Source organism: Arvicanthis niloticus, chromosome 3 (assembly GCF_011762505.2).
Source record: "Arvicanthis niloticus isolate mArvNil1 chromosome 3, mArvNil1.pat.X, whole genome shotgun sequence".
NCBI classification, from domain to species: Eukaryota; Metazoa; Chordata; class Mammalia; order Rodentia; family Muridae; genus Arvicanthis; species Arvicanthis niloticus.
The window spans coordinates 23,311,430-23,338,830 of NC_047660.1; the positions used below are offsets into that span (position 1 = coordinate 23,311,430).

Genomic DNA, 27,401 nt, shown 5'->3' on the forward strand with positions numbered 1-27,401 from the left:
TTTCACTCGTGGAATATTGATTTTTCTTTTTAAGAAAGGGCGTGGGCAACCTCTTGAATACTGCCATTGCAGGTGTGTACCTTGCTTTGGAAAAATGTCTTATTTTGAAACATGTAAGATGGACTATAGCCTTTACAAAGACCCAATAAGCAAGTTATTTATATAATTATCACCATTGAATTGAGTTTCTCTTATTCTGCCTCCTAGCTACCAAGGTATTTCTCTACCCTTAGCTTCTTACTCTCTTGTAAAGGTAATGCAACTATAAATAGGCAAGTGTAAATACTCGCTACATTTTAACTCAGAATGTAATAGCACACTGCTGGTACACTATAAAGGACACTATTATATAGCTAACTTCAAAGCCAGGTTAACTCAGGTTGTTCAAAACAAAACCAATATGTAAAGATTTTCTGAATTGTTTGTTTGTTTTCCAAGATACGGTTTTTCTGCCCTGGCTGTCCTGGAACTTGTTTTGTAGACCAGGCTGTCTTTGAACTTATGGTCACAGAGACTGGCCTGTTTCTGCCTCCTGCCTGCTGAGATTAAAGCTATGTGCCATCACACCTGGCTTGAATTTTGTTTTTTATAAGGAATATTAAAACCTTTCTTTAACCATTTTAAGTTGTAAGGTTTCAAAAAAACTTACTATTTATGTTACCTTGGGAAGGATTGAAGGGGACCAAGTTATAATTATATTTCAGATCTTCCATATTGAAGAGTCAATCACATAAGTACTGGGACACATTACTGTGAAGCGGAAAATCAATAAAGCAAGCTTGTACATACTTGGCTACTTAAGTGTCCCTGAGCTGGCACAGCATTGCGTTGCACTTTGGCACCATCTGGTGGCAACTGTCCATCACAGTGTTACTATTACAGGTCAATTTAAAATCCTGTGGTTGAATGGAGCACCTAGGCCCAACCCCATCAATTTTCTGGTTAGGTGGTATGATGGTTAGTTTTAATTGTCGACTCAACAAAGCCCAGAATCATCTGGGAAGAGTCCACATGAGATGTTCTCTAGATTAGGTTGACTAGTGAGGGACTGTCTTGACTGCGTTAACGGATGTAGGAAAGTCAACCAGAATGTGGGAGGTACCATTTCTCAGCTAGGGCACCAAACTGTTTAATGGAGAAAGCAAGCTGAGCACTAAAAGTGCATACATTCATTCTCTATGCTCTTAACTGTGGATGTGAGCTTGCTTTGACTTTCCAACAGGATAGACTTGTGAGCTAAAATAAACCCTTTCTCTCCTAAGTTGTTTTTTGTCAGGATGTTTTGTCTCTGCAACAGAAATGAAGCTTAAATGAAAAGTTTCCACTTACAGTGAGCAAGGATCTAGAATAGCCCCTGAGATAAGCAAAGCTGCTTCTGACTATCCTTCTTGGAGAAATGCCTGCTGCCCATTTTCCTACATAACTTTGCTAACACTAGTTTGGAGAGAGAGTTAATACATCTAAACTTATGCTATGCTAGAATTTATTTTAAATGATTCTCTTTGTTTTTGTTTTTTGATGGACAACTGAAACATCAAGAAATTGTCACAATAATTACATAGCAAAATAATATATAGTAATGGTTATTGTTTAAGCAAAATCATGCTGTATTATAAAATGTGCCATTAATTTTGAGGTTAAGTAAACAAAAACCTACAAAATGCCTAACAAATGAATGAACCATAAAATTAAGTAGTAATTATTTATATACTACATATGATCTATGCCAGAGTTCTCTGTCATGTGCACATCTTTCTCTTGGTGATATTTGTGAATTCACTATTATTTGGATACCCCACATATACTTCTAGTGAAGCTAAAATCCATGTGTCTATTAAAGCCTTTTATTTTTCTAATGTTTTAGCAAGTATAATCACCACCCACTAAGCTGGTCAACATGAAATCTGATATCTTAGCGTCCGCTTATCCCTTAACCCACTAGGGCTTGCTGGGCCATCTGCAAAGCACTGTGCCCATCTGGGCTGAGTGATACTATGGTTGGTACTGTGTTTGGGTGGAAGCATGAGGACATCAGGGAAAGTGGATAATGGAAGAGGAGAAAGGAAGGAGGAAGTGAAAGAGGAAGGAAAAGAGAGGACAGAGGCAGGAAATAGTTTAAATGCCACAGTAACTTTGGAGTTAACATATGAAAACAACTGCCAGTGAAATAAGTAGCATTTATTTAATCTTCCAATGCTCCTGGTTACTAGAGGGACCTAGAATATAACAATTCAAAAGTAACTGTGGGAATAAAAATATTCCTCAATGTTATCTGACATAACATCTTTCAGGATACATAAAATATATAACATTGCATATTTTACTATTTCAGTTTTTATAAGTGTCTAAGAGAAATGGTTGGTATAACTTTTGGTGTCTTGGCATGCTCTAATTTTTCTCTTACTCTTGTCTTCAGTCTTAAACTGAGGTAACAGGAAATAGACACATTATCATAGTAGAAAGACCTAAAGTATCATAAACCTTGTAATTAGCTATCAAAGACTTTAATGTTAATATTCCCATTAAATTTATATTTCCAAAAATTTATATTTACAACTATTAAGATAGATGTCTAAAAAATGGCATTTAATTTCAGTAAAATTCTTATAATCCCAAACAAGCTTGCTTAATCTCTCTCTCCCTTTTTACCTGTTTTCTCGTTCATACATTTCCCTAGAGGCACTTCGAAGCTGATCAATTTCTAGATTAGTTTTCAATTTGATTTGTTCCAATTCATCATGTAGTTTATTTTCATATTCTGTTTTATAATGGTCTCTGCAAAGACAAAAGAAATAAGTCACAGTTTTTATTCATTGAAAAAAAATAGATCATTGTTTTCTAGGTAAGATTTTAATATATTGGATGAACTACACTTATATAGTATATTTAGAAAACTTAGCCACTTTAGAATTCCTAAAAACACTGTTTCAGGAGTATTGAACTGAAAAAGGCAAAATTTTTAAGTTAAAAGTTATTCTTTTATTTTTATTTCATGTATATGAATGTTCTGCTTACATATATATGCATCCTATGCATGCAGTACCCACAAAGGCCAGAAGATGTTAGATTGATTCCCTGAGCCGCAGTGTGGTGCTGGAAGGTGAATACAGGTTCTCTGAAGAACAACCAGTGAGTGCTCTTAACTGCTGAGCCATCATCTCTCCATCACCAAATCCTAACTTTTTTAGTTTTGACATGGTGATAAATATAGTCTATGGATTATAAGGGCTATTAGTATAGCACATACATATTTAGCAAAAGAGAGAAGGTAGACTTGAGATGGAGACAAGATACTAAGAAAGATACTAAGTATAAGTATACTTCAACTTTCTTTAAAGTGGTATTTCTATAGATATGTACAGACTTTCAAAAACTACTAAAAAGTAATGTTAGTCGCAGGGTCATGGGATTTTTTTTTGGTTTGAAGTTCTCAGAACTAAACTCAGAACTTTGTGTATATTAAGAAGTACTCAACCATTGAACTATGATCTCGACCCAGTAGTGGGATATTTAAAAAGCTATTGTTTAAAAGAAATAAGTTCTGGGTAGTCAATGTGAGTTAGCAGGTCAAGGTGCTTACTACACCAAGGCCAACAACCTGAGTGTGACATCTAGAACTCATGAGTGAAGGAGAGACTGACCCCTCAAAGCTGTCTTCTGATTTCTCCATGAGATCCCACACTTAACAACATTGTGTACTCACACAATACTGAATAAGAGCAAAACCAGAACCAAAACTAAAACCAACCAACCAACCAACCAACCAACCAACCAACCAACCAAAATCCTTAAAAGAAAATGAATCACACATACATAGTCTACCTAAAAGAAATAGGCTTGTCTTCAACCAATAGTTCTGGGAAAGAGATAAAGATCTGAATGTAAGGCACAGAGCCTTGAAGTTACTATAAGAAAATATAGGAAAACACTTCAAAATATAGATGTGGGCCATCATTTTTGAAAAGAGCTCCAATACCTTAGGAAATAAAAAGAACTGACAATCGGGATCACATGAGATCAAAAAGCTCTACAGGGCCAGAGAAAACAACAGCTGTGATAAGAAAGTCCACAGAGTGGGGGACAAGCTTTGTCAGTCACACAGCTGACAGGGAGTTAATAGCTACAATTTGTTTAAAAAACCTATACAAGCTAAACACAAATCCGACTGACTTCAATTTAACAATTTTCAGAAGAGAAGTACAAGTGGCCAATAGCTATATGAAAGATACTCAACCTCCATGGCCATCAGGGGAAGGTAATTTAAAGCCGCACCAAGTTTCTACCACTTTCTAGTCAGTTTGTAATCTTTCTAGTCAGAAAAGCTGTCATGAAAAATAGACAAAAATCCTAGCAAGAACTGGGGGCTGAGTAGGGTGGACAAAGAACATTTACACAGGTACGTTAGTGTAAATTAATGCAGCCACTGTGGAAATCAGTATAGAATTCCCTCAACAAACTGAAAAGAAATTTACCATAGCTCCAGCTCTACCATTCTGGAAGATAATATACCATGTAGATAGCTGACTATTCAGAGACCAAGCTCTGCACTCGGCCTCGATACCCATCAACAGGTGAATGGATAAAGAAAATGAGACAAGTCAACGAAAACAACCCAGCAGGTACAGTGCTTGCGTGCAAGTCTGATGATGTGCAGCCTCAGATCCCATGCAGAAGAGAACTCCTGAAAATTGTTCTCAGACCTCCACGCATGCCCCGTGACACGAGCTTGCCACCCACCCATATACCATACACACAATAATGAAATAAAAGTGTGGTGCATTTGTACAAGTGTGTGTGTGTGTGTGTGTGTGTGTGTATTTTGTACATATATATATATATTGTATATATGTATATGTGTATATATAATTCATTAAAAATAAGAGAATGAAGGGCTGGAGAGGTGGCTCAGGGGTTAAGAGCACTGTTTGCTCTTCCAAGGTTCCAAAGTTCAATTCCTAGCAACTACATGGTAGCTCAGAACCATTATAATGGGATCTCTTCTGTTGTGCAGATGTATAAGAATATACATAAATAAACAAAAAGAAAAAATAAGAAAATGAAATTATACCATTTGCAAAAAAATATAAAAATGGAGATCATGTTAAGTGAAAAAAGGCAGATTTAAAAAATATCCTTGTTTTCTCTCACATGTAGAATTCATGTTATAAAAATATGTATATAAGGGATGAAACAAAAATGGGGTTGTTGGGAGGATAAACAAGGGAGTAATGGGAAGTGGTGAATATGAACACAGTATATGCTGTACACATAGAAATAATTTTATATAAGCCCATAATTTTATAATAATAAATATATGCTAATTAAAACATTTTAACTGCAGAAGAAACAGGCCTTTGTTGTTACTGGAAAACCACAAATATCTCTAAGAAGTCAACTAGAAAAGAAAACCTAGAAAGGAACCGAAATGAAAAGGATTTCCTCCATGCAGACCTTAAACTATCATATTCCCACAGCCCAAGCCCCGCTCACACACAAAGTGCTCATTTACTTCTACTACAAGGAAAGCAGCGAGTCTTGCCTGGACGTGACATATTTCTCATACATCTCTTCTCTAGCCTTTTTGGTCTCCTCCAGCTGAACTTGCAGCCTTTCAAGGCGATCCTCTTCGTGGGCACAGCGTACACTCAGCTCCATATTTTGGCGATTGAGGTATTCTTTATCTTTCTGCAGTAGGGTGACTGTCTGCTGCAAGGTGGTTACCTATGGGGATCAACGACATGTCCAGAGTGAGCTGCTACTTTTCCAGGTTGACTCTATTACCTTGTTTACTATGTGTATTATATAGAAATTACCCCAACCCCTTTTGTGGGTGGAGGCTGGGTTAGTTTTTGAGGTAGGGTTTCTCTTGAGTAGCCCTCACTGTCCTAGAACTTGTTCTGTAGACTAGGCTGGCCTTGAACTCAGAGATAGGCCTGTCCTGGGTGCTGGGATTAAAGGTGTGTACCATCAAGGTCTGGCTAGAAAATTTCTATTTAAGAAGTGATAATTCTTAGCTTTGGCAACTGTTAATGCAAAAAAACCAAAAAAACAAAAAACAAACCAAAACAAAACAAAACCATGCCTACTTTAAAGTCTCTTTTCTACTTCGTCCCTGTCTCTCTCTCTGTGCCTCTCTGGTCTCCCTGTCTCTTTCTCTCTGTCTGTCTTTTCCTTTTTTCTGGTAACTACATAGAGGAGAAAATATTTCCCTGTCATTTTATCCTGGGCTATTTGTTCATCAATATGTAATAAAGCACAAAGGCAGGAGCTTACCTCTTTTGATAATTCATTCCTTTCTTTAGCTTGAGCTATGTGAGAGGCTTCAAGTATTTCATGTTTTCTTCTAACCTCAAGTACTTCCTGTTCAAAAGCATCACGTTCACTATGAAAATAAAGTCACAAACACATATGAATATGGATACCTCATTCACAATTGCAAAAGCTGAGTGGCAGGAAGTTGACCAGAGCTATGGGGCTTTTGTGTATCTCTGTGAACCTTAATGTTAAAACATCAATCCATAAGTTACAGTAAGCAGTAAACTACGTATGTTCTAAGGTACGATTTCCTTTCTTCTACTGTTGTTTCAGACATGGCCTCGCTTAGCCTACCCTAGCCAGGAACTCACAGCAATCCTGCTGTCTTGGGTTTCCCATGCTGTAATTACAAGCACAGCCATCTCATCTTCAACCATTCCTCAAACCAAAGCTTTTAAATAGCTAAAAGAAATTTAAAAAATAATAAAAGAACTGAACCGTGGACTCATGCTTTCTTAGGGTAAAAGCCTGTCATAACTTCTAATTGATACTGTAGAGCAATACATAGACAGGCCGGCAGGAAGCAGGGCTCTGTTTCACTTACACATGGCTTATGATTAACCCGGATATTTTAAATCTGTCCTTTCAGAATAGCCATCTCTCAGAACGGTGAACCTAAGAACGAGGCCAATACCTTTAACAGGCATTATTTATTCTTTAAAACTGAGCACAGAAATTTGCTCATGACTCCTCTTCCCTAGTTAGATCCTGACCTTGAAACCTTACTTCACTGACTCATGGGCTGCCACAGGAAAATTGTTTTCTTTATGCCATTTAGACGATATAAACAGCCTACTCCTTGATGTATTTGACCTGAGGCTGCAGATTCTCTTGACGAGTCTGAATCAAATATTGTCAGTGAGGCTACAAAGCAGCCAGCCTGCCATACACATATGTGTATTAGTTGAAATGCATTATTCAGGTCTTTCCCCATGTACTGTTAGCATCCCCTCACAGATTCGTATTCTATCAATGGGTTATAACTACAATTGCCAGTATTTATTTTTTTAGTGTTTTTTTTTTTTTAAATAGTTTTATTTTATGTGAGTACACTGTGGCTTTCCTCAGACATACTGGAAGAGGGCATAAGGTTCCATTATAGATGGTTGTAAGCTACCATGTGGTTGCTGGGAATTGAACTCCAGACCCCTGCAAGAATAGTCAAGTGTTTTTAATCACTGAGCCATCTCTCCAGCTCTCACCAGTATTTATTTTTATACTTTGGTTATAAATAGAAATATACTCTATTATATTTGATTGGTTGAGGTTCTTCAGTTGACTATTGTGGAATTAACCAGAAATAAAAGTTTCAATCTGATTTTGTCCAGTTTATTACGCTCTTCCATTTTCCTTCTCTCTGGTCCTTGCCAAGAAACAATGGCTGATCTAGAAATGATCACAGCCCAAATATTAATTTTGAAATAGCACTTCCTGTTACTAGAAATCAGAACACACTGAATCAAGGAAATTAAATTACAAAATAAAGCTGGGACTACTATGTTATGCCAGAGGCTGAAGAGCTGTTGAGACAAAAGTGACTCAGACATAAGTTGACGGCTTAGCTGCCACATAGAATTTATGTAGAAACAAGTTCCTTATTCAGAAGCATTTGAATTCTAGAGATGACATAATATCTATCTACCGATTAATTTTGTACATTTGAGACTCTTTATCAAGGGGAATATATCCAGGTTACATTGTATTTTCATAACTTCTTTTATTCTTTGCAGTGTTGCTGAGTGAACCCAGGATCACAGTGCTTGACCAATGAGCTACATAGAGTCCTGGGCTTGGTTTTCTGAATCAGGATGTGTATTGTTGCCCATGCTGTCTTCAAGAACTCAGTATCTTCCTACCTCTGCCTCCCAATGCCCGCCAAGACTGTTGCCACTGTACCTGGCTTGTTTGTATTTTTTAAAAAACTCATTCATAAACCAAAAGGTTCAGTTGGAACCCCTTCCTCTTTCTTACTGTCCTATTTTTTTTTTTTTTTTTTTCCGAGACAGGGTTTCTCTGTATAGCCTTGGCTGTCTTGGAACTCACTCTGTAGACCAGGCTGGACTTGAACTCAGAAATCCGCTTGCCTCTGCCTCCCAAATGCTGGGATTAAAGGTGTGTGTCACCACTGCCCAGTCTACTGTCCTATTTTTAACAGACAGAATTGCTTATATTTTTTAATCAAGGTTTTATTTTTCTTAATTTTTTATTATAAAAAATAGAAACATAAAAAAAGATAAAAAATGAACTCCCATTATCTATCAGACAACCTTGATGATTATCCACTGTGATTCATCTTGTTTCAGCCACCATGAACAAGCCACCATGAACAAGTCAGGGAGCTCTGGATTAGTCAGACGGTTATACTTTTTCTCATTTTGTTAGATTTAGAGAGGAAAATATGGTATCAAAAATCAACTGTAAATATCGTCATATGATCTCAAACAACTTTACTAAAAATGCTTCATACATATATATATATATATATGTATATGAATAAAATTATATATGGAAGTGTTATAATGAAACCCACTATGTATTATTAATACATACTAATAAAAACTTAAGGCCAGGCAGTGGTGGCGCATGCCTTTAATCCCAGCACTTGGGAGGCAGAGGCAGGCGGATTTCTGAGTTTGAGGCCAGCCTGGTCTACAGAGAGTGAGTTCCAGGACAGCCAGAACTACACAGAGAAATCCTGTCTCGAAAAACCAAAAAAAAAAAAAAAAAAAAAAAAAAAAAAAAAAAAAAAAAAACCTAGTAAAAACTTAATTATAAAATGTTTCTTTTGAAATTTATCTTTATTCAGGAGTCCACTGAACATAACTCTCATAGATTTCAAGATCAAATTATTACTGTATTTAGGCATAATGATAAATAATAATACATACCACATACTAGCCAAGGTGGGAATAGAAGTATCAATTTTATTTGCTAAATTTTTGTAAATTCACTTACAGCATTATAATACTCATTGACTACTACACTTTAAGAACTCTAGCTGTAGCAGATCTAACAAGTGAACAAGTGCAAGTCTACGCTACCTGTGAAGATACAATACTTACATACTTTAAAGTGGACACAATAGTCCTTTGGTTAATATTATATGACAAAACTCAGGTTTACAAGAAATTTACTAAGGGATACATTGGAAAAGCTCATTAAGTACAGAACAATAGAGAAATTCATTCCAGTTAAAGGAAGACTGTTCTCACAGTTACTCAGCAGCAATATACTTGGTAATGTTCTTACAGCTTTGTTTTCTGAGAGCGAAAACCTTTCATCTCAAGCTGAAAATCACTTACATTGACATTACATGAAATTCAACAAATAACCTTAGCAAATACTCTCAAGGCATTTCACAGGGTTCTGTTTTCTTTTACATTTTAAAGGGTGGGGGCAATCTCTACATAAATTGAACTGTGCCAGTACCCGTCGGGCTGTGCGGGCAGTCTCTCCATAAACTGACCTGTGCCATACCCACCGAGCTGTATAGGTTTGCACAATAAAGAAGGAAATGGAGAGCATGACTGTGGGTCATACAATGCAGGTGACTGTGATGGGTACTAGAAGGGAAAATTCCCATGGCCACCCTAACACTTACCTCTTCACTTTGTCATAGTTCTCTTGACGGTAATCACCTTGCTGGACTAACTGTCTTGTGTCTGCTAATTCTAAGGCTAAACGTTGACATCGAGTTAGAAGTTCAGAGTTGTTTCTTCGATCTTCTTCATATGTCTGCAAATGAAATGAAGAATTTCATATTTCAAAGTGAACACAGATCATATTTTGTATTGAAATTTTCTGCTAAGGACATATAAATGTCCTCATATATAAGGACACACACGGACATATAAATGTCCTTAAAAGTAAAGTAAAACATGTCCAAATAGATTTTAATAGTTACTCATTCTAAATTCTGGTCATCTTGACATAAGACAGGTCATCTTGAATTCATAAGACTATTTGTGAATTAAATTCAAAATATTAAATAATATCTGCATGTCTGGTTTGGGCTAGATATTGTACATACAAAGATGAGTAAGATGGTTTCTTCCTTCTTGAAAACATAAAACAAAACCACCACTAAATAGCAGGTTCCGAATTTCTATCAAAGATCCGCTTGAAAGACAATTGTGGGAAATTTGAAGACAGGGCGTTTTGCTTTGGTTGAACATCATAGCCTCTTACACTAGGGTTCTTTGTGAGAATGGAATGCTACTGAGCTTATAGGATTTAGCTGAGGATACTCTCTTATTCCCCAGAGAATCATCCTGTACATAATTTAACACCTATGTCCTGAAAGAAGATTCAGTTCTGCCAAAGCTGAACATTTAACTCTGTCAGGAGAGAGGACAGATCTGTGATTAGGAGGTAGGGTTCAGAATTTAGTTTCTAGAAGTGAATAATTTACAATATGACATTTGTCTAAGCCCCGAAATTACCTAATGGAATTCTTATAAAGATTATATCAATTAATACATGTAAAGTGCTTGCAAAATTCATAACATAATGAGTGCTCATTAAGTAAAAATTAATGTCTATAATATTTTCTATTTGCTTTGACTTCTTAAAGGACCACAGACAAATCTATAGTACACTAACTACACAAAGACTATGATATAATTCAGAGAAATATACACACAATACAAAATTTGCAAAAATTTAAAGGATGGGCAAAAGGCAACACACCCAAGTAACCCAAAGGGTTAGGAGATGTGTTAGTCAGAAACAACAGGAAAGGTTAAGGTTGGGGTCCTGAATCTTGCTAATGTTATGACGCTTTAATACAGTTCTTCATTTTGTGGTGACCCCAATCATAAAATTATTTTTATTGCTACTCTGCAACAATAATTTTGCTACTGTAATGAATCATAATATAAATAGCTATGTTTTCCAATGGTTTTCGATGACCCCAGTGAAAGGGTCAATGTGCCCTAAAGGGGTTTGGCCCACAGGCTGAGAACAGTTGCTCTAGGGATGACCCAATAAATAAACAGTGTATAGTTCCTAAAGGAAAACAAATCAAATCAAACAAACAAACAACACCCAGCAAAATTCTGTGAGAATTCATAAGTAGGAACAGAAGACAGAAGTGGAGGCTGAAACACACACATAAGCACTTAGAGCCTTGTTTTGTGATTTTTTTTTTTTTTTACTTTTGTTTTGAGATATGGTCTCATTATGTAGTTCTGACTGAACTGGAATATGACATGTAGACCAGACTAGCTTCTGCTTGCTGGAATTAAAGGGATTAAAGTCAAACACCATTAATTACTACCATGACCACTACGACCACTACGACCACCACGACCACCACCACTACCTACACTACTACTACTGTTGTTTAGACAGGGTTTGAGTATATTCTGACCCTGGATTTGAACTTACTATTTAGCTAAGGGTGAACCTTAACTTCTGATGCTTCTGAATCCAGTCTAGAATGCTTGGATTATAGGCATGTGCCATGATACCCAGATTATGTGGTGATGAGAATTGAACGCAATCTAAGCTTCTTATCTAAGGCAAGTAGTCTACCAGTTTTATGGTATTTTATGAACATCAAGATAGTTTTGTTGTTGTTGTTTGTAGTAGGTGCACAGGTATACTAAAAACATTTGCTGTAGTACAGTCTAGCTCTTACTCCAATGTTTTTTGTTGTTGTACTACCCACTTGGTTACTGTCTTGGCTAGTTTTTAATTTCAACTTGACACAAGCTGAAATCATCTAAGAGAAGGGAACCTCAATTGAGAAAATGCCTCCATAAGAACGGGTCATAGGCAAGCCTGTAGAAAAGTTTCTTAGTTAGTCTTGGATGTGTGAGTCTATTGTGGGTGAGGTCATCCTTGGGCTGGTGGTTCTGGTTCTATAAGAAATCAAGCTGAGCCAGCCATGAGAAGTAAGCCAAAAATCAGCACCTCTCCATGGCCTCTGCATCAGTTTCTGCCTCCAGGTTCCTGCCCTGTTTGAGTTTCCCAACTTCCTTTGATGATGGTGAAAGATGATCTGGAAGTATAAGCAAAATAAAGCCTTTCTCCTCCATTCTTTTTGGCCATATTTCATCACAGCAATAGTAACCCTGACTAAGACAGTTCCTATATGAATTTTCTACTCCTTCTGCAAGAGTCCTCTTCCCAATAAAACCAGTAAAAACAAAGAAATCAGAATGGGTCCAGGTATACAGTTAGGCTTTCAGGACAGAATCAAGGGAATTCTCATTGGAGAATTTCCATTTTCTTTGTGAAGTGAAGCACCAAGTAAGCTGACAGAAATGAGAAGTGTGAGGTTGGGAGGAAGGGAGATAAGGCCTAAAACAGCTCCGAGGAGAATAGAAGGACCAGGGGGGAAAAGCCCAGAGGTGCTCCACTGGAGGCCACCAACAAAGAATTAGAAGTACTTGTTGCTGCTAATGTGATTTTCTCCCCAGTAATGTTCTGCTAGACAAATAGAGGTGCCTCAGGCTATTTTGATAAAAGGAAAGTTGAATTAAAGGCCATCAACAAGAGAGAGGTTGAAGATGGTTAAGGCAGTTAAGAGAGAAGAAAACATACTTTTGGACTGATTAAATCATGAACTTCGAAATTTTGTTATAAACACATAACTGAGAACTGTGGTTGAGTATTCTGATGATGTGCACATGCAAAGAAGCAGATGCCACAGTGAAGGGAGACATGCAAAGGTGTACAAATCTGCAGACCCTGACCTGGGAATATAGCTCAGAAAACAGCACATGTCTAGCATATGCCTAGCACATGAAGAGCTCTGGATTCTATCCATAGTACTGAAAAAGAACTGAAACAAAACATAGAGTCGGGAGGGAAATAAAGCATAACCGTATCGTAGACAGTCACACTGAACATGACTTCATCTGTAACTTTCATTCACCTGATATAATTGTTCTCTTGGAGACTTATTGCCTCAGTCTGCTAACCTAGGCTAGTCCTGGAAGCTTCTAGTCTCCATACAATCTAATCTAACCTAGAATGTTTGGCCTCTGAGACTTATTGCTGAATAAGCTCACCCTTTCTAGATCTTTCTGATCTCTGGCTGGCTGGTTTAACTCAGCTGTTCTGGCCTAAAACTCTCCCAGCTGACTGATTCAATCTGGTTTCTCTATTGGCCTCTGACTTTTGCTCTGTTTGGCCCCAAATTCTAGTAATCTGTTCTAATTGTCTCATCTAATCTAATCTGTTCTCATTCATTCTCTGGCTTGTTCTCTCTTCACCTGGGTCTTGGCACCTGTCCCAGTAAAACTGCCTCTTAAGTAGCTTCCTTTCTTTCTGCACTGATGCCTAAGTAGCTTCCTTTTCCCCTCTGTTCTGAGAGTTAGGCATATCCTATTGTGTCAAATCTTTTTCTGATTCATCACTTTGTCTGCCACTCAAGTAGATATCACTTTCAAATATGAGTGATTCCTTCTACAAACTAACTTGACTGTTTGGGATTAAAGGTGTGTACTAAGGGTGTGTCTATATTCCAGCCAGATGATTAAAGATGGCCCCACGTTGGGCACCAAAAAATGTTGGGGGTCTGAGCTGCCCCACTTTGGGCGGCCAAAAAATGTTGAGGCCCGAGCTGCCCCACTTTGGGCGGCCAAAAAATGTTGGGGCCTAAGCTGGAGCCTCACTTTGGGCAGCCAAAAATGTTGCGGCCTTCTCCACTCCACGCTTGGCGGCCACTGTTTCCCGGCGCTCCGGTCAGCGGGTCAGGGTTCAGCAAGAGAGAGAGAGTGAGGACAGACTCGAAGAATGGAGACCAGACAGAATGTGATTCAATCCCGTTTATTCTTCAGTCTCTCTTCCTAGTCCAAGTCCCAAGTCTTGAGTTCCTAATTGTACTCCTCCTAGTTCCTAGTTGTACTCCTTCTAGTTCCTAATTGTACTCCTCTTGTTCTCTTCTGAGTGTCTAATGTCTACTCCTACTCCTAGTGTCTGAATCTCTGTTACTCCAAATTGTTCTGTACTCTCCTGTCTGCCTCTTGCCTTTTATATGTCTCACTTCTAAGCCATGCCTTAGGTCACACCTTTAAGTCATGTCCTTAGGTCTTGTCTTTAAATCTGATCTCTAAGTCACATCTTTAAGTCAAACACCTTTAATCTCACACACCTTTAATCTCACACACCTTTAATCTCACACACCCAAGGAAAGTCCTGGGTATCTAAAGCAAGATGTTATCAGAGTGTGCTCAGCTGTTGTAGGCTATTGTAATCAAGTCTCTTGTCAGGGCATATGGCTCAAGATGGCTGCAAAGCTGATAGCCGCTTTTTGCTAAAAGTCGGCTCCCAACAGCTAAGGCTGAGTCACACCACAACTAGAAACAGTTTTTTTTTTCTTTTTTTCTTTCTTTCTTTCTTTTTTTTTTTTTGAGACAGGGTTTCTCTGTGTAGCCCTGGCTGTCCTGGAGCTCACTCTGTAGACCAGGATGGCCTCGAACTCAGAAATCTACCTGTCTCTGCCTCCCAAGTACTGGGATTAAAGGCGTGCGACACCACCACCAGCTAGAAACAGTTTTTTTTTTTCCCAGTAAATAACACATCTCAGGGTTCATAGCATGATCAAATATCCTTCAACATGTGACTTTGAAATATGGGAAGTACAGGTACCTGCCATGGAGAACAGTATGCACACATGCATATATACACACACATATATGATTTTTTTTCAGTATAAATGCCACATAAGCAAATACAGTCAGAAGTTCAGTTAAATAAAAATTTTCTTTCACGTCAAAAATGTCCCTTTAGATCTATGTTGAAGAGACAGATTTATAAGAGCCAGAGGTGATGGATGACTTTAAGGAAACAATATCTTCCAGACATAGGGACTATGGCAGTCTGTACAAGGCCTGAAACGGGTCCAGCAATAAGAGGAGAAAGTGATATGGGTTTATACTTCATGCCCCTGACCAAGACAATATCTGCAATTAATACCCACTGGAAAAGAAAGAACAGCTTTATTCCAATGGAGTCAAATCTCACCAGGTCTATTAACCATACTTCATACCTAGCTGGCCAACAAAAATGAACTCAGTGGTATTTTTGTAGATGTTTTGTCTCATTTTATTTGTTTAGGCATTTTTAAAAATTATTGTTTTTCTTGTTTATTTTAAACTCCATTTTTGTAGAGTGTGTGTGTGTGTGTGTATATTTCTTGTTTTGGTTTTTGATGATTTTTTTTTTTTAAAGAAAGAAAGAAAATGAAAAAAGTCAGGTAAGTAGGGAGTTGGTGGATCTGGGAGTGTTGAGAACCGCACTAGCCCCACGTTTGGGCGGCCAAAAATGTCGTGGCCCGAGCAAAATTTTGAGGCCCGGGCTGCCCCTCATTTGGCGGCCATTGTATCCCGGCCCAAGCTGCCGCTCTGGTCCACGGGTCTGGGTTCAGCAAGAGAGAGAGAGTGAGGACGGACTCGAAGAATGGAGACCAGATAGAGTGTGATTCAATCCCGTTTATTCTTCAGTCTCTCTTCCTAGTCCAAGTCCCAAGTCTAGCTGTACCCTCTAAAGAGTCTCCCTAAAGAGTATATCTAAAGAGTCTGATTCTCTACTGTCTGCCTCTGCCTTTTATATCTCTCACTTCTAAGCCATGCCTTTTGGTCACATCTTTAATCATGCCCTTAGGTCTTGTCTCTAAATCTGATCTCTACACTTCTAAGTCACACTCTTAAGTTACACACCTTTAATCTCACATACCTTTAATCTCACACACCCAAGGTATCTAAACAAAGATTATCGGAGTGTGCTCAGCTATTGTAGGCTATTGTAATCCAAGTCTCATGTCAGGGTATATGGCTCAAGATGGCTGCAAAGCTGATAGCCGCTTTCTGCTAAAAGTCGGCCCCCAACATGGGAGGAATTGGGGAGGAGAAAAAATGAACAATACAATGTATGACATTTTTGCAATAAGTTAAAAAAATCTCTCTTTAAAGTTACAACTTCTGTTCTTTGGGGTAGGGAGCTCTACTCTGGGTACTCTTAGACACTAAAGGTAAGAATTGGATATGTCTGTGCATGTTTATAAGCCTAGTACTTGTGAGGCTGAGGCAATTGTACTTAAAATCCTGGAATACAGAGTTAGACCTCTTTGCTATAGTATTGGAAAACAGAAAACAGTGTACTGCCTCAAAAGGGATCCACACTTTATGGCTGCACAATTCTGTGGATAAGACTAAGAGGCAGTAGACTGTGTTGCATTCCCCACTGTTTTTTCCCATGTATTCTGTGGGAAGATGTCTACCTTACGCTCTCTCACCACTGAAAAGTGGATTGCATGTGCTCTGAGCAGCCATTCCTTGCCTCCCACAAGATAAGCAAAAGATTAAGTTTCTCATAATCCTAGCACCTAGTAGTGTGGCTTTTACATGAAAGGTTTGTAAGTAATGTTTATAGAAAAGACGAAGCAAGAGAGGACCATGTATAAACTGAAAGAGATACAAAAAAATGATAAATGTTTTTATATAAAAAGAAGTAGACACAAAGTTTGCACTTGCCACCCCTTTCAAACTAGGAATTTCTAGGTAATGGTTGAATGAATCAACAGCCAAGTATCATTTTCTTTTTTGAAATGAGAAAACAATTCTATAGGGAAAGCAAGTGCAATGTGAGGCATCAAGGAGACCTCCCACTGCTTGATAGATTTATGTACTTGGAACACAACAGACTTTAACTGCCAAGGTTAATGTTAATGATACACACACACACACACACACACACACACACACACACACACACTGTCATTTAGGTTGTTTGCTATCTCCATGGAGAAAATACTATTTTTGTAATTATAACTGTATGCTATAATTGTCTTATCTATGGCCCTATCCTTATACCCACACATAACTCTGTACTTTTTAAAGGCCTGTCCTATCTCTGTATATTCAGTAACCCATATAGTAGAAATACTTAACGAGTACGCTAATTATGAAAGCTAGACTCTATAGTGTTTCGTATAGGTATGTCAAACATAGACAGGTTTACTTTAAATTAATATATGCCTAGCAACTAATTGTTTCCCAGCCAAAATTAAAGATTAAATAACATATCACCTCTTAAGCAATAATATTGTATGCAATGTGTGTGTGTGTGTTGTGGAGAGGCAGTATGAAAGAAATTTCTATTGCTTGATATGTTGTTAAATGGGTGAGGTGTTGATTCATGCAAAATTGAGCTGTACCATTCCAATTTCTTTATGTCTCACAAGCTTTTAAAAGAGGCTTGAACGGGCCCCACCCTCCAATTCTCTTGAGCCCAAACAACAGCAGCTATTTTAGATACTCAGCATTTCAGAGATGAAAAACACACTGGAGATAATCTCCCACAATCTCCCTTTCCAGATAAGGCCGTGGGGACACACCAGAGGAGTACGTGTAGATTCATGTTCATTGCTGCACTATTACACAAGTCAGGAAATGGAACCAGCGTAGATGTCCATCAACAGATGAACAGATAGAGAAAATGTGCTAATACATATACACAATGGAATTTCTTGAATGGCAAAGAACTATGAAATCATGACATCTGCAGGAAGACAGAATCAGTTATAAATTAAATTAACTGAAAGGCAAATATCATGTCTTTCTTAATATGTAGAAGCTAGAGTTGTAAGTATGTGTGTGTCTGTATTTGTGTGCCTGCGTGCGCAACTGCACACAGGAGTCAAAAAGGGTGGGAAGCAGAGTAGTGGAAAACTGATAAGAAAGCAAGCAGGAGCTGGTACTAATTTTGTGACCATGATGATAACCAAAGATAACAAAATATAATGACACATCTGTATTAAAAAGTCACCACGAAACATAGAAACAATAAGTAACAGTGAAACAAAACAAGGTACCAGCAGCATAGAGGATTGAATGGTTTGCATAGGATTGCAGGTCTAGAGTCTATGATCTGGAAATCATACATAGTTTGTCCTTTTCTTAATTTCAAGTTTGTTTTTTGAAGGATCTATTTTGTAGTAACTATACAACCACTGAACAGAAGCTAATTTTATTTACTGCCAAAACCCAACTTTTGATTATAGGTTTCATGGCTTCAAATATCACATGTACATAAATCCAAGTTGATTCTCAACTCTTTCCCCTAAAATAACCATTACAATTATTTCTTGAATACATATTTTTTTTTTAAAAAAAAATCATTTGACAGTTTATTGTGGTGGTACATAGCCACAATCTGAAACCTTAGGAAGGTGTGGCAGGATCAAGTTCATGGACGGGCTAGACTACATAGGCAGATCCTGTTTCAAAAGGAAATCTAAATAAGAGAAAGTCATTTGGTAAAATGACCTCAAGTCTAAGTGATCCTATGAAAAGTAAAGAGTACTCAGTGAAGAAAGGAAACAGGCACATTTAAAAGCAGCATGGAACCAAATGGCAATTAGCCTGGATGGAATGAGCTTCTAAGCATTTGGGCCAATTTGCAGTCTCTCACATCATACAAACCAATGGTTAACACATGAAGTACTCTCCGACTATAGCACTATAGCGAGACAAAGCAACTAAGGAGGCTGGGATGATGATATCATCAAATGGCCAATCAGAAGCAGTTTACATTTGAAAGATACTCTGTGAATGACAATTTATGTTTCAACTGTTTTAGAAAAGTGAGAATTAATTCCTCAGAATTCTCTACAAATTTCACATGATCAATACTTTGATCCAAAGAACTAACTCCTGAGAAGAGCCAGGAGCCTAACTCACTTTGACTGCTGTAGACTGCCCATCTGCCAAGGGTCAGCTCTGCTGCCAGAGTCTACTCTTTGCCCTTGTTAAGCTCCTTAAGAAATATATTACTAGTTTAAAGTTGAAGACATTTTTAAAGTAACACATAATCTCGATGAAAAAAAGGATACCCTCATCAGATCTGGACACTGGATTATGATGAGAGTTTAAATCTGTGACCTTTCTGTCATAAACAATACCTCTGCAAAAAACATACAAGAAACTGGGTGCTGGTGGTGCATGCCTTTAATCCCAGCACTCAAGAGGAAGGGCAGGCAGATCTTTGTGAGTTTGAAGCCAGCCTGGTCTACAGAGTGAGATCTAGGACAGCCAGAGCTTTAAAAAAAAATCTGGTTTTATGTGATGGTCCTTTATCCACTTGGACTTGAGCTTTGTACAAGGAGATAAGAATGGATTGATTTACATCCTTTTACATGCTGACCTCCAGTTGAACCAGCACCATTTGCTGAAAATGCTGTCCTTTTTCCACTGGATGGTTTTAGCTCCTTTGTCAAAGATCAAGTGATCATAGGTGTGTGGGTTCATTTCTGGATCTTCAATTCTATTCCACTGATCTTCCTGCCTGTCTCTGTACCAATACCATGCAGTTTTTATTACTATTGCCCTGTAGTACATACAGTTTGAGGTCAGGAACGGTGATTCCCCCAGAAGTTCTTTTATTGTTGAGAATAGTTCTCCTTAGTCTGGTTTTTTTTTTTTTTTTTTTTTTTTTTTTTTTTTTTTTTGGTTATTCCAAATGAATTTGCAAATTGCTCTTTCTATCTCTATGAAGAATTGATTTGGAATTTTGATGGAAGAGAAGGTGGGGAAGACCCTTGAATACCTAGGCACAGGGGAAAAGTTCCTGAACAGAACACCAATGGCTTATACACTAAGATCAAGAATTGACAAATGGGACCTCATAAAATTGCAAAGCAAAGGACATTGTCAATAAGACAAAATGGCAACAAACAGATTGGGAAAAGATCTTTACCAATCCTACATCTGATAGAGGGCTAATATCCAATATATACAAAGAACTCAAGAAATTAGACTCCAGACAACCAAATAACCCTACTAAAAATGGGGTACAGAGCTAAACAAAGAATTCTCAATTGAGGAAACTCGAATGGCCAAGAAGCACCTTAAGAAATGCTCAACATCCTTAGTCATCAGGGAAATGCAAATCAAAACAGCCCTGAGATACTACCTCACACCAGTCAGAATGGTTAAGATCAAAAACTCAGGTGATAATAGATGCTGGCAAGGATATGGAGAAAGAGGAACACTCTTCCATTGTTGGTGGGATTGCAAGCTGGTACAATCACTCTGGAAATCAGTCTGGCGGTTCCTCAGAAAATTGGACATAGCATTACCTGAGGATCCAGCTATACTACTCCTGGGCATATACTCAGAAGATGCTCCAACATATAACAAGGACATATGCTCCCCTATGTTCATACCAGCCTTATTTATAATAGCCAGAAGCTGGAAAGAACCAAGATGTCCCTCAACAGAGGAATGGATACAAAAAATGTGGTACATCTACACAATGGAGTATTACTCAGCTATTAAAAATAATGAATTCGAGAAATTCTTAGGTAAATGGATGGAACTAGAAATTATCATCCTGAGTGAGTTAACCCAATCACAAAAGAACAAACATGGTATTTACTCACTGATAAGTGGATGTTAGCCCAAAAGCTTGGAATAGCCAAGACTCAACCCACAGACCACATGAAACTCATGAAGAAGGAAGACCAAGTGTGGATGCCTCAGTCCTACTTAGAAGGAGTAACAAAAATACTCAAGGGAACAAATATGGAAACAAAGTGTGGGACAGAAACTAAAGGAGGGGCCATCTGGAGACCATTCCACCTGGGTATCCATCCCATGTGCAGTCACCAAAGGCAGACACTGATGTGGATAGCAGGAAGTGCATGCTGACAAGAGCCTGATATAGCTGTCTCCTTAGAGGTCTGCCAGAGGTTGACATATTCAGAGGTCGATGCTCACAGCTAACCATTAATCTGATCAAGCGTTTCCCAATGGAGAAGTTAGAGAGAAGACTGAAGGAGCAGAAAGGGTTCGTGGCTCCACAAGGAGAGCAACAATACCAACCAACCAGAGCTCCCCAGGGTCTAAACCACCAGCCTGGGAGCACATAGGGAGGGACCCATAACTCCATCTGTACATGAAGGGGAGGATGGCCTTGTCAGGCATAGGTGGGAGAGGAGATTCTTGGTCCCATGAAGGATGAACACTGAGGTGGGGGGGGGGATTCGAGGGTGGGGAGGTAGGAGTGGGGGGGGTAGGTGGGAGCACATCCTCATAGAAGCATGAGGAGGGAGGATGGGATAGGAGGTTCCTGGGTGGTAGGGGTAAGGGGGGGTAAGGGTATAAAATCTGAAATGTAAGTATAATATCCAATAAAAATAAATTTTAAAAAAGAGAAAAAAAAATCAACAACAGAGAAACCCTGTCTTAAAGAACAAAAACCACAACCGAAACTACCAATGGTACCACCACTACCAGAAGCAGTTTATAGGAACTGATCAATGGCTCATTCATTATTGGATGATTTTCTATGTCACAGGTCTGGCAGAATCTTCATGGCCAAAACACTATGCTGAGATCTTAAATGACACATTTTATAGCCAGGTTACATACAGTTGAAACAAACCTGAAATACTAGTTTTTCAATAGATACTGATCCAAATATAATTTTTCCCCATGAGACAATGTCTAAATATATAGCCAAGGCTGGCCTTGATTTTGTAATCCTCCTGCCCTTGGCTTCCTGACAGCTAGAATAACAGTCATGGACCACCATACTCAGCTCAAATTTCATCTTAATATTTGAGAAATGAACTTAATGTATCATGTTTAAAATATCATGTAGCAACAAAGAATGTGAATATATCACTGTAACAATAGTATGGCTTTCAGGCCTTCTGTGTCATTGAGATTAGCACTCAAGTATAGCTAGGAAAAAGAAAGGCAGAAAGTTAACCCACCAATGGAAGTAAACACCTTGAGTTTTGCCTCACTGGCCGGCAGCTTCTCTAACCTCTATAACAATGCTAGCCAATACAACTTCGTGCAGTGAGAGATGTTCTGTTGTAACATGCACTACTTTGGAGATGAACCAGCTGTGCTCAGCGAGGCAAACTGCCTGCATTTTAATCATGTTGAATTTAAACAGTCGCAGGTACTGTTGACAGCTGAGCTCCAGGGCTGGACTGCTCAGGTGCTCTACAGGTTGCAAATACACTGGGGCGCAAACATCCTGCAGTCAAGACAAGAGCCATCTTTGATTTCTCTTTTTGAATATATTTTTAATGATTTATTTATTTTCATTGTAGGAGCGCTGGTGTTTTGCTTGCATGTTTCTCTGTGTGAGTGTGTCAGATCCCCCAGAGTTGAAGTTACAGACAGTTGTGAGCTGCCATGTGTGTGCTGGGAACTGAACTAGGGTCCCGTAAGAAGAACAGCTAGTTTTAAGGTTTCTATTGAGTTCTTGCTTGGTCTACGACATCCCACATTCCCCTAGCTACATATGTGCTATCTCTCTAGCTTAGCCTCTTTGTTTCTACCAAAATATGTGTATCAGGTTTCAGGTCAACAAGAGCTCCAGAATCCTCACATTCATTTAGAGATTAACAGAATAAAATAACAGCATTAAATGAGAACTTTTTCAAGGGTTTTTTTGTAATGTGGATTCTACTCACATTCTAGTGACATCTGTGAATCTCTTTGAGAGAACTATTTCTAACAGCTCATATAAAAACACACCAAATTACAAAGCAAATAAAGCTATCAAAATATTTTAATTGTGAATGTCTTCTTTGTAAATGTATTAAAGTTAAAACCTAGTGATATCTAAAGTCTAAGAACTACTATAATGTTCCAGTAATGTTGAGCATACACTCTAGATACTTAGCAGATTTAATTCCAAATATCAAGAGCCACAAGAACTGCTAATCTTTTTGAATTTTCTTCTTATATATATATTCCTAAACTCCAGCTGTAAATGTAATTTCTTTCTTAGACTCTAAAAATATATTAACTGTAAGTTAGAAAGCTCAGTGACTGTTAAAGTAGTTGTGTTTTTTTTCTTCTTGTTTTTTGTTTTTTTGTTTTTTTGTTTTTTCGAGACAGGGTTTCTCTGTGTAGCCCTGGCTGTCCTGGAATTCACTCTGTAGCCCAGGCTGGCCTCAAACTCAGAAATCCACCTGCCTCTGCCTCCCAAGTGCTGGGACTAAAGTCGTGCGCCACCACCGCTCGGCTGTTTTTTGTTTTTTTTTTTTTTTTGTTGTTGTTTTTGTTTTCTTCTTCTAACATTTTAACTTACATGAAGTTAATCTTGTGCTATCATATAAAATGTAAGGACAGACATCTGTTTACATGTCAACAGCATGCTTAGCTGTCTATGTAAGCCCTAAGGTTACACTGAGCTCTTGCTTGGTCTCCCACACCCACATCCCCCTAGCTGCATCTTCTCTTTCATACTTTTCTTGGAAATCCTGGAACACTTATTTTTCACATCAACTAAAGCATGTTACTGACACTTAATTCTGTATTACATTTCTTTCCTCTGAATCTCCCAAATGATAAACAAAAAACTCTGGAATATAATTTAACTGATCTTGCTTATTATTATTAACCATGGAAGAATACTATTAGAAACTTAGATGCTTTCTAAAACATGGTATTTCCATGCTAACAATGTAATTTTGTAGTATTTTTGCTTCATGTGTCTGTGTGGTAAACATGCATGAGTATACACATGTGAGTGTGTGCGGTTGATTGGTTGGATGTGTGTGAGTGTACACATGCATGCTGGTAAGGAGGTAGCAGGCTGATGTTGGAAATTAAACCCAGCACTAGTGGACGCAGACAGCTTCTAGTCAGCTTCTGGGGAAAGCTGTCTGAAGCTTCAAAGGCTGCCACCCACCTGGCATTTACATAGGTTCTGAAAAAGTTGAGCAATCTTCCCAGCACAGATTTCATATTTCTTCATTGAGTCATTCTTTTTCTTGCTAGAGATGCACATGAGGAAAATACTGCATTCAAAAAGAAACTGGGGGACTCATCAAGTACAAAATCTGACCGCTACCGTCAGCTGCTCCAGACAGACAGATTCACAGAGGCATTCTCCTTCAACCTGACAATACACTACTCTCTATGTTTGAAATATACTTTAATGAATCATACCAAGTATCATGATTTTGTTCTAAGGGTAGAATTCAGGCTGGAGATGAGTCAGCAGTTCAGAGCATTTACTGCTCTTGCAGAGGGAACTGGTTGCTTCCCAGCACTGGCACAGTGGCTCCTGCTAACTCAGTTATATAACAGCCAGGTGATTTGATGCTCTTCTGACCGCCACAGGCACTTGCACATACATGGCACACACACATCACATATACACACATACACATAAAATAAATGCATAATGGTACAATTCATTTGTGAACATTTCATTTTGAGTTTTTGTTTCAATAGGTTAAATAAAATGAGCTGATAAGTCTATTTTGTTTTGCTTTTATGCTACCTCAGAATTTTATACCTTTTCAGTACTCTGGAGTAGTATTGTTAACTATGATTTAAGAACTGATGTGAGACCCCACCTGGGTTAATACATTTCTGAACCTAGTAATAACCAGATTAGTAGACACTTTCACTCTCCTTCATAATATTCCCAGGCTAACTGCACTCACTTCTGTTGAATTCACAAGCTACACTTCACCATCAGTTTCAAGTTTGTTGATACAAACACACACACACACACACACACACACACACACACAGAGAGAGAGAGAGAGAGAGAGAGAGAGAGAGAGAGAGAGAGAGAGAGAGACAGAGACAGAGAGAGAGAGAGAGAGAGAGAGAGAGAGAGAGAGAGAGAACTAAATTTCCAATACTTTATTTCTATTCGTTTTTTGGTTTTGTGTTGTTTTTAGCTTTTTCCCCCATCTATTTCCCTAGGCAGCCCAAGCTGGCCTCAAACAGGAGGTGCCCCTGGCCTGAGCCTCTGAAGTGCTGGCTTGCAGGCAGGCTGCAGCCACGGCTCACTCTCCTTTTTTCAGATGAGGAATGCATATCTTTATTTTTTGTGTTTCTTGTGAGGTAATTAAAAAAAATTTAGGGCCAAAGATTTTTCTCTAGTACAATTTTAAAAATGCTTTGAGAACTCTGACATAAAATATTCTTGTTTTCAATGTTTTCCCTTTTAAATTCTTTAAGCCAAGAGATATATTTAACTGTCAAGAAAGCTTAGTTCCCTTCACTCTGTCTGCTTTACTAAGTTATGATAAAAATAGAAACTATAAAACTTGTACCTAAAAATGTACTTGTTTCCTATGTGATCAAGTATATACACAGTAGTCTTGCAAATTTTCCATTGATGCTTAAAAATAACATGGTCTCTGGTTAGGCTTTCTTCATAGCAGCTGTATCAAAACACTGATGAAATTAGTTCTTCTAGGCCTCATTAATTTTCTCTGTCTCATCTACACCAGTTCTCATGGAAGCAGATTAACTTCCCAAGCTTACTGTGTTACACTAAGCTCTCACTATCACTCGTCTATAACATCATGCTTTGCCATAACACATTTTGCTATTCTGTTATACGGTTTTAATTTTAAATTTCACCTATTTCATATTAATATTACCTTGCTGACATCATTTTCCATAATTATTTTTCCTATTTTTCAATTTGCACTAAGCACTATTGCTTCCTTAGGAATTCAAGAAGTATGCAGAACTCTCTACATCAGCAGGATAGCTGAATACAGCGCAGCTGTGCTGCAGACGGCATGGTGGATAAAAGGGTTTTCTGTGCAAGCATGAGTTTGAAGACTCAGCGACCGTGTAAAAGATGACACAAGAGGTAGTGGCGCAGGCCTGTAAGCCTAGCATTTGGGAAGCAGAGGCAGGTGGATCTCTGTGAGTTTGAGGACAGCCTGGTCTATAGAGCACGTTCCAGGACAGCCAGAGCTACACAAAGAAACCCGATCTTGTGGATAGGGTGGGAGGGAAGCTGCCTGTGAATGTCCCTTAACCCCAGTATGGAGAGGCAGAAATTCAGTTGGGGCTTGCTGGCCAACAGTCTAGTTCTAGGTTTAGTTAAAGACTCTGCCTTATAGGCTGGCAATGATGAAGAGTAGGACTCCCAACGTTCCCTGACCTCCTGAGTACCGCACATATATGTGTTCATACCATACACATACACACATAATGGAAATTTATAATAAAAGTGTTCGTAAGCACTCATACATTAAATATCATAAGCAAGTTTATGAGAATACAGTACAGCTCAAAGTAGGCTATAATCCTACTGTACTTAGAAATCTCAGACTTGAAATAAAAACAAAACTACATTTTGCCCTGTAGCATCTACATATTTCAAATAATTGGATGTTTAAAACTAAATACAGAAATGGTATTTTAGGAAGTTATTTCTTTTTTTAAAGATCAAGAGTTATATTCTATTAGGTGTCGGGAGCCTTTTTACCTTTTCCCAGCCATGAATGAACTGACTATCTCAACAGGCAGGGTTAAATTAACTGTAATTGTGTGGCTTTGACATCTCTCAATGTTTGGGTAGGCATGACTATGAAGTTATTGCAATAAATGAAGAATCTTTTATCTGAAGATCATATATTAAGAAAGAAAAGTTTTTGTTTTTCTTATTTCACATTGCAATGGAATTACACATGTTACTAGGAAGAAATAGCATTTGATGTTTTAGTCAGCTGATTGAAAATAAGAACTATAAAAAGGCAAGTTATTGTAGTGCAGGTTTAAAACCAAGATTTTCCAAATAACCAAAACAATTTGTTTGTTTTTTTAAAGGTAGATGGGTATATACTGCCATCTTGTGGTTAAAACACAAAAACAAAAATAAAAGTTTAATTTCTTAATTAACAGTCTCAAAATTCAGAGACATAGCTAATAAATGTCTGAGTCTGAGAATTTCTTAAAAGTTTTACCAAGTTGTTATTATTGAGATCTCCCCTTTTGTATGATGCTACCTTTGCTTCTAAGTTTCCCTGTGATTCCTAGTTTCTGGAGGAAAGAATTTGTATTTGACTTGTATTTCTACTAAGCTCACTCTCTTTCAAATCAATAACCTACTTGTTACGTTTTCAATTTTTCTACGTTTTTCTTAGCTGCTGGTGTCCACTGAACATATCCTAGCTTTTATGCATCTTTGCTGAGTGCCGCCTCCTGCTTACCTGGTTTTTCATTTTTATGCTCTGAGCTTCACTGCTTTATCAGGAATTAATAATGATCTGTGGTAAGGAGCCCAAACTACTAAGTCAACCGACAATATTCTAAAACTTCATGTTCTCTTTAGATTCTGGTTAT

General features: G+C 38.1%; 1 protein-coding gene across 4 annotated transcripts in view; it reads right to left on the minus strand.

The window, feature by feature from the left end:
• Pibf1 (progesterone immunomodulatory binding factor 1) overlaps nucleotides 1-27,401 on the minus strand; it is a 159,803-nt gene that overhangs the window by 113,489 nt on the left and 18,913 nt on the right. For all 4 annotated transcript variants that reach the window (XR_013109239.1, XM_076930667.1, XM_076930668.1 and 1 more), the window contains exons 6-9: nucleotides 9,917-10,050; nucleotides 6,274-6,382; nucleotides 5,540-5,721; nucleotides 2,650-2,775 (exon numbers count right to left, since the gene is read on the minus strand). Coding sequence is in view for 3 of the 4 variants with exons in the window: in XM_076930667.1 (XP_076786782.1) it covers nucleotides 2,650-2,775; nucleotides 5,540-5,721; nucleotides 6,274-6,382; nucleotides 9,917-10,050 (551 nt within the window). In the remaining variant the exon portion in view is untranslated. The remainder of the gene's footprint in view (nucleotides 1-2,649; nucleotides 2,776-5,539; nucleotides 5,722-6,273; nucleotides 6,383-9,916; nucleotides 10,051-27,401) is intronic.